General features: G+C 30.4%; 1 protein-coding gene across 3 annotated transcripts in view; it reads right to left on the bottom strand.

Annotated features, from left to right (window-relative positions):
• Nucleotides 1-849: 849 nt before the first annotated feature.
• Abca5 (ATP binding cassette subfamily A member 5) overlaps nucleotides 850-7,399 on the bottom strand; it is a 76,851-nt gene continuing 70,301 nt past the window's right edge. For all 3 annotated transcript variants that reach the window (XM_063258754.1, XM_063258756.1, XM_063258755.1), the window contains 8 exons: nucleotides 6,055-6,230; nucleotides 5,742-5,817; nucleotides 5,528-5,622; nucleotides 4,650-4,769; nucleotides 3,506-3,655; nucleotides 2,897-2,976; nucleotides 1,707-1,762; nucleotides 850-1,136 (listed from right to left, as the gene is read on the bottom strand). In XM_063258754.1, coding sequence (XP_063114824.1) covers nucleotides 1,029-1,136; nucleotides 1,707-1,762; nucleotides 2,897-2,976; nucleotides 3,506-3,655; nucleotides 4,650-4,769; nucleotides 5,528-5,622; nucleotides 5,742-5,817; nucleotides 6,055-6,230 — 861 coding nt within the window. In that variant the 3' untranslated portion in view covers nucleotides 850-1,028. The remainder of the gene's footprint in view (nucleotides 1,137-1,706; nucleotides 1,763-2,896; nucleotides 2,977-3,505; nucleotides 3,656-4,649; nucleotides 4,770-5,527; nucleotides 5,623-5,741; nucleotides 5,818-6,054; nucleotides 6,231-7,399) is intronic.

Here is a 7,399-nt window from a genome sequence, read left to right as displayed (position 1 = left end):
ATTGCACCATGAACCAAGTGATTATAAGGTAAGCTACTAAATAAGTCTATACCTTGATCTAAAGACAAGATACATATAATAAACTTTGCCAATAGAAACGATTACTCAACGAATTATTTTAGCCAATGATGAAATTAAATGTCTCCTTTGTGAGGAAGACAATGAAAAAATTGTATCTTCTAGGAGTTCAGAGAAGGTTGTAGATTTATTTCTACTCTACAGATATCTGTCATTCTAGCCACACAGTCAAAGAATCAGAGTACTACTTAAGACTACAGTCTTCTTTAAATTACAACTAAAACACCTCTGGATTTTACTGTAAGAAAAAGAAAGGTAACTTCAAATACCTAACCAATTAATGTGAAATAATTTCCAAGGTATCATTTCATTTATTACGATTGAAGATTGCCACCTAGTGGATTAAAGCATCCATCCCTCAAGCTACAGTGAGAGTTTGTTTTATTAGCATTTAAGGATGACAATTTTCATTAAAGTTTCATTTAGATACTGAAAAAGTAAAAAATTTTCATAATAATGCCTTATGTCTATTTTCTATGTATTAGTCTTGTGCTAGTTTTTTTGAGATATTTAACAAGATCATATAAATTTAAAGATAGTTATTCAAAACAAAATTATATCACCATTTCTTCAAATAATAAATTCAGAAGCATTATTTTTGAATGATTAAAAGTATGATATACTGGGGCTGGGGATTTAGCTCAGCGGCATAAGCGCCTGCCTTGCAAGTAGGCAGTCGTGAGTTCGATCCCTGGTACCGATAAAAACAAAAAAGACAAAAAAAAAAAGTATGATATACTATAGCTCAATATACTATACATTCATGCTTGCTGACAATTTATAAATGAGTTTATTTAAAGCAAAGTAAGCTTCCCACAACAGCATTTCAATTAAGGAGTCTGGGAAAATCCTGTATGCGTTCATGTTTCTCCACTTACTATTAAATAATAAAGTTGTAAAACTAAAGTTAAAGTGAAAAACATTCAGAAGGCAGACTAAAAAAATAAAATTCAAAATACTACTCTGTCTTCCTGTGTTCTTTCCCACCACAGTGTGCTGTTTAAAGTTCCACAACTATTATCTTCTTCTTCTTGTTCTTTGGTGAGTTCTACAAAAACCTAGATGAAAGAAAATAAATTAATAAAAGTATTCTATATCTCATAGAAGTTTTATCTAAATCAGAAAATGGTATATGGTCATTTTTAATTATATTTACATGTATCAATAAAGATTTACTGATACTTAACACTTTTCTAAACAAATTATCCCCACTAACTATGTGCTACAACAAATGCTTTAGAGGATTAATAATTGTTAATGTATAAAGTAGTTCTGTCATAAAAAATAATTTATAAATATTTAAACAAGATATTTTAATATGAAATGCCATCATCACGATGCAGTTCCTTTACCAAAATGAAAAACTAAGCTACTCAAAATAAGCAAATGGAAATTAGTCTGACTTACTTACTCCATACTATATATACGCAAAATGATTTGTCAATGAAAAATACTTTAAAAAGACGAAAAAGGAAACAGATGGAGAACTTAAATTTGTTTAAAATTATACACTGTTTAAGATTATTCTGTAATAGCAGCCAGAAATAATATAATTTCTCTCCAACTTTAACAAAATAATTGCTACTTTCTACCATATAGTAATTGTTTAAAATTTAATTTTATAGTACCTGTTCCAATGTTGCCTGAGAAAAGCTATATTCTTCAACTGCGAAAGTATGTTTAGCTATTAAAATAGAAAACAGTGTTTTAGTTATCTGTTTCAAAAGACTAAAATGGTAATGACTATTAAGTTGGCTAATAGTATCTATTTAAAAGACCCTTGTAAACAATTCAATGAAACGAATTTGCAAAACATCTTATCATCCTGTCTTACTTCCTTTCTGTTCCCTATGCCCATTTTCTCTGTGTAGCCCTAGGCATTTTATATTTCTTGCTACTTACTTCATTCACATTTTCTAAGTTACCTCCTCCTTTGTCTTCTTTTTTTTGTGTTGCTTTTGCACATTCCTTAATCTCACTAAATACTGTTCTTGCCTCTTAAACTAGATTTGGAATATTGATCTTATCTCCAAAAGCTTTTCTGTATTTCAGATTCTTTTGCAATCTAATTTAATACCAAATGTCTGTTCTTATATTGATTCTTTTAATTCTATTAGCTCAGATAATTTTTAATCAATATTATGACATATACTACATCTAATAAAAATTATACATCTATCTATATCTATTAGAGACATAAAAATAAATTGTGCTCTACGGCTCAAAAACATTAATATGTAGCTGTTATAAGGCAATCTTTTTGTAAGCAGTATTCATATAAAAGCAAGCATAACAACTCTATATTCATTTTGAAAAACATTAGTGATCTTATTCATAAGTGTTGATTGTTCTACAGTTTAAAAATATCATAAAATAATTGCATGAAAACTTACCCAATCCCAGTTTATTTCCTAGTACTAGCATATAATTATCCTACCCATCAATTATATTTTAAGTGCTAGAATTCAATAAGCTTCTTTAAAACTCTGGGTAGTGTCCAACTTCACAGTGAATTCTCTGTCCTGCTATCATTAAGATCATTACTACCTCTATGGTCCAGCAGGAAGTTAAGGGTTGAAGAAACAATTCTCTGACTGCAGGATTAAACTGCTTAGAGAAAGCTAATGATTTCTATGGATGCAATGTAAAAGCTATGATAATGCTCACCAAGCTGAAAAGGTTTATACCACAATACAGTTTTTCAATAAAATCCCTATGGCATTTTTCTTTATATTTTAAGATTATCTATTTATTTGCCAGTTTCTACAATAAACTGACTTTTCAGTTTTAATCTTTTTATTTTTTCAATACTACTCACCTTCTTCCAGCTTAGAAAAAGCTTGAGAAAGAGACTGAACATCTTCCTTAGGAATTTTATAAGCCAAAATAGAAGAAAAACTGAAAAAAAGATAAATTCAGGAAAATTTAAAAATTACCAATATCACATAGTTATTTAAATTCAAAATTAAACTGATAATTTTTATAAAAATAAAAAATATTTTATAAAATTGTTTGAAATGATATAATAACTGTGTATAATAAAATAAGTTATTACTACTAAGTAAGAACTGTAAAAAGTTTAAATACAAGGACAGGGTAAGCAGCTCAGTGACAGAGATCTTGCCCAGCATGCATGAGTTCCTGGGTTCAATCTTCTGCAAAAATACATACTGAAAATATAACATCAGATTTCATTAGTCCAGTCCTGGGGATACTATAGATGTTAACATGTCTATAAGTAGTACTTCTATAATACTGGCTAAAGAAAATGTTCTAGTCCTTAAAATAATTTTTAACGCTCTATAAAGACTTACAATTACATTTTAGCTGGGTATTTAGGTCAATGACTCAAGTGCTCGTCTGGTAAGCACAAGGTTATGGGTTTAACTCCTTGTATAAAAAAAAAATTACATTTGAAATTTCTTACCTTTCCTGACGGCTTGCATTTGGGAATATATATTCAATTTCTCTTTGAAGGCGGTCTATCTCTAGGTTGTCTACCCAGTCCTTTAACTTAATTTCCAGAAAGTATCCTCTTCCAAATTTACTCTTTAGATGTTGTACCGTCCCAATACATCTACAGTAATTTTTAAAATAAAAATGATATATAAAGTGGTTTGACGCTTCAACGGATGAATTATCACTTAAATTTCTATAACTTAAAGGTAGTATTTTTACACTTACAGAACATTTACCAACATTACATCCTCATACACTTCTGATACAATTTCAGCTTCCCTAATACTTTCATTTTGTATTCCCATGGTATGCTTGTCAAAATCATGAAATCAACATTAACTCATTAGTACAAACTGAACTGTAGACTTTCTTTGGGTTTTGCCAGTTTTCCACATAGTAACCTGTTTTTGTTCTAGGACTTTTTCAATTGCACACTGCGCTTAGTTGTCATGTCTCCTTAGACTCTAAATGGTCAGTGAGAATTTCTTACTCTTTCCTCATGACCACTGTACTGGCTTAATGTTTTGTTAGAAAGTCCTTTAATTTGGTGTATCTAAATAGTTTTCCTCAGGATTAGACTGGAGTTATGGGTTTAACTATTTATAAATATATATAATATATATATTACTTAGAATCATTCTGTAAGGATGATTTGCTTCTCCCATATTTATGTATCCAATCTTTATTTATGCAGTATGAACTTGGATATTTATATTTTGTGTTACAATCTAATACAATAGTTAATGATTTTTAAAATAACAAATACTGGGCTGGGGATTCAGCTCAGTGGTATAAGTGCCTGCCTGGCAAACATGAGGTCATGCATTTGATCCTTGATACCACACAAAAAAACAATAAACAAACAAACAAGCAAACAAACCTGCCTGAAAATAACATTCTGAGTTATTGAACAACTGAACCAGTTCCAAATGCAAGTAGCTAGCCATATTTTGGAACAAAAAATTTCTAAATAATCCTATACAAAATGTACTCAAAAATTCAAAGAAATTTTTTTTAACATTTAAGTTAACACATATAACTGTAAGGTTATATGGAGAATATTCAAAATCTTCCCATTCTTCTTCCCTTAATGGTGTGCTGCTGATATTTACCTTAACTGGCCTGCAACCATAATGGCCACTCGGTCACAAATAGCTTCTGCCTCCTCCATGTAATGTGTGGTCAGAATAGCTGCCCTCTTTTTGTTTTTAAATGCAGTTCGAATTGCTCGCCTAGAAAACACACATAAATTTTTAAAAAGCAATAGATGTTTATTAATGAAAATGATTAGTTTTTTAAATATAACAACTTGGTTATTTGAATCAAAACTTATTCAATATCTGTAGCTATTATATCCTGCTCAACTATGAAATCATAGTTCTATGCATAGCATAGTTCTATGCTAATTTACTTTCCCTTAGTTTTGAAAGCTTATTAAATGGAAAGAAACTTCATGATTTTGAATTTTTATATGGGTAAAACACATAATAACAAATGAATTCTAAAAACTGATGCCTTTACTGTTGAAAGAAAAAAACCCACAGAATTCTAAGGAAATCTAAACATGGATCTGAACTAAAACTTACAATGGCAGACATGGCAATCAAGACTCACAGAACTGTCCAACTAATTACTACTGTAAATTACTAGAAAGAGTTGCAACATAAATTCAAGATAATATTATTATGAGAAAGATAACCTGTATTTTTAAATGCCTATGAAAAAAGCCTGAAAACTTTTATCTTAATAATTTCCTATGAACTGCATCTCTTTTATATATAAAATATTACGAACAGTTTAAGATCAACTTTTAAAAGGTTAAGGAAATTACTAGAAATTAAAGTATTTTAGTACTATTTTATCATTTATACACGATGTTAAATTAAGATGTACATATCATTAACACTAGTATAGTGGAAAAAACTTTTGCTCTATTCTAAAATATTACACAATGTAGTATGTCTCAGTTATCATCAGGTATCATACTCACCACAGGTGCCGTTTGGCTTTGGGATCCATACCTGTAGATGGTTCATCTAGCAGAGTTATTTGAGGATTCCCCAGCATACTTAGAGCAAAACATAACTAGACAGAAAGAAAAAGAAGAGAGATGGACTAATGATCCTTCACTGTAAGGAATTCTATCAAGAAAGTAACAGATACTAATCTATCAATAAAATATATTCATTGTTTAACAGAAATACCTTTCGCTTGATGCCTGCAGGTAGTTTCTTAATAGTTTTCTGAAGATACTCTTTTAAATCAAGTGCATTCATTATTCTGCAAAGTGGACAATACAAAACAAGTGTACCATGATATACATAAGTATAAATTGTGCTTTTCTAGAACAGTTAGTAAAAACAGTATGACTTCAAAAAAACAATGTCACTGGTCATGATATTGAGAATACATGGAAAAGGCCATTTTTATTGATGTGCATAAATGCTACAAAATTTTAAAAATATGAAATGTAAGCTTTTCCCCAAATAGGAAGAGACCTAAAGACTGTTATTTTACCGACTCATTACTTCTTTCGTGTCACTTGCACTCATTCCTTTCACAGCTCCATAAATTTCAAAATGTTCTTGCAATGTAATATCTGGCCACAGGGGGTTTATCTGAGGACAGTAACCCATACACTTAACACAGTCATCCTCTTCAGTTGCATCTGACATATAATCTCCTAGAAATACCTACAGAAACACAAGCCAATTTTCAGTAAGTATTTTTTTCTTAACTTATATTGTAAAAAAAGTGTAAACTGGATTAATTCAAATGCCCGTATATAGCAAAAGTAGAATCAGGTCAATTTTTACTGCTTTTTGAAGCTAGAAGGATTTAGGAAGCTAAGCTGGAGGTCAGAGACACAGCTAGAAAGGGTGACTATACTGCACAGTCGGAAGAAAAGCAAGCCATAATTTTAACTAGAAAAAATGGGAGGCTCATTGGAAGGTGTGAGCCAAGATTTTAAGGGAATTTAGTTAATCATATTTCTTCTTAAGAAATAGGTACAGCCAACATAGGAAATAGCTCAGGCAAAAACCCCAAGAAAATGTGATGGCAGGTATCTCCCAGGAAAACAGTAAATCAATATAGCTGATGTAAAGTAAGCAACAGGGACAGAATCTAGAAACAGGATAACCTTGTGAAGATTCTATCAAATGTTAATGACATGCTCATCACTGAAAATTAATTGATGAGGGCCAAGACTTGCTCTTTTTATTTTTTTTTATTTTAAGGAGAAAAAGCAATGATACAAAATTTCAAAACAAGATAGTAGAAGAGTAACAATGGCCAATACATTGTGTATTGTTATCTTCAAAGTAGTTGCTCAGATTATGATACAGGCATGAAAAACTGATCAAACAATATAAGCACAACCTTTCTTTTCAATGAACTAATACAAATTAGTCTGTAACTATCAAGGCTTGCTCTTTTAACTCCTGAATTCAATATAACTATCTTCCATTAAGTAGTGAATAAAACACCCATGCATGCAATAATTATCACAGCAAAAATACTGTACACAGATATTCATCATTTAACAACTACTTGTTTAATGACTTAGGGACTTATCACCCTGTTTTATTTTGTACAGTTCTGTGTATCTGTTTATAAAGCTTAAATGTCTTTTCTTTGTACACTATATCTTGTTTGTACAGTATTATGTTTTTTGCTGACTGCACTGTATGGTACAGTCCAGAAGTTTTTTGTTTTGCTACTATTACCGTAACATGCATGTAAGAATTATATAAATAAAAACAAAGTCACTAGTTGGAGTTTTATCTGGTCTGTTTGTACATACTATATACAACCTCTCATTTAGTGACTGATTCACTTAAGATCTAATTTTAGGAGTGGA

The sequence above is a fragment of the Cavia porcellus genome, unplaced genomic scaffold (genome assembly GCF_034190915.1).
Source record: "Cavia porcellus strain 051 isolate PalLab524CR breed Dunkin Hartley unplaced genomic scaffold, mCavPor4.1 scaffold_12, whole genome shotgun sequence".
NCBI classification, from domain to species: domain Eukaryota; kingdom Metazoa; phylum Chordata; class Mammalia; order Rodentia; family Caviidae; genus Cavia; species Cavia porcellus.
Note: the sequence above shows the minus strand (reverse complement) of the source record. Positions and strands in the feature narration are given on the sequence as shown.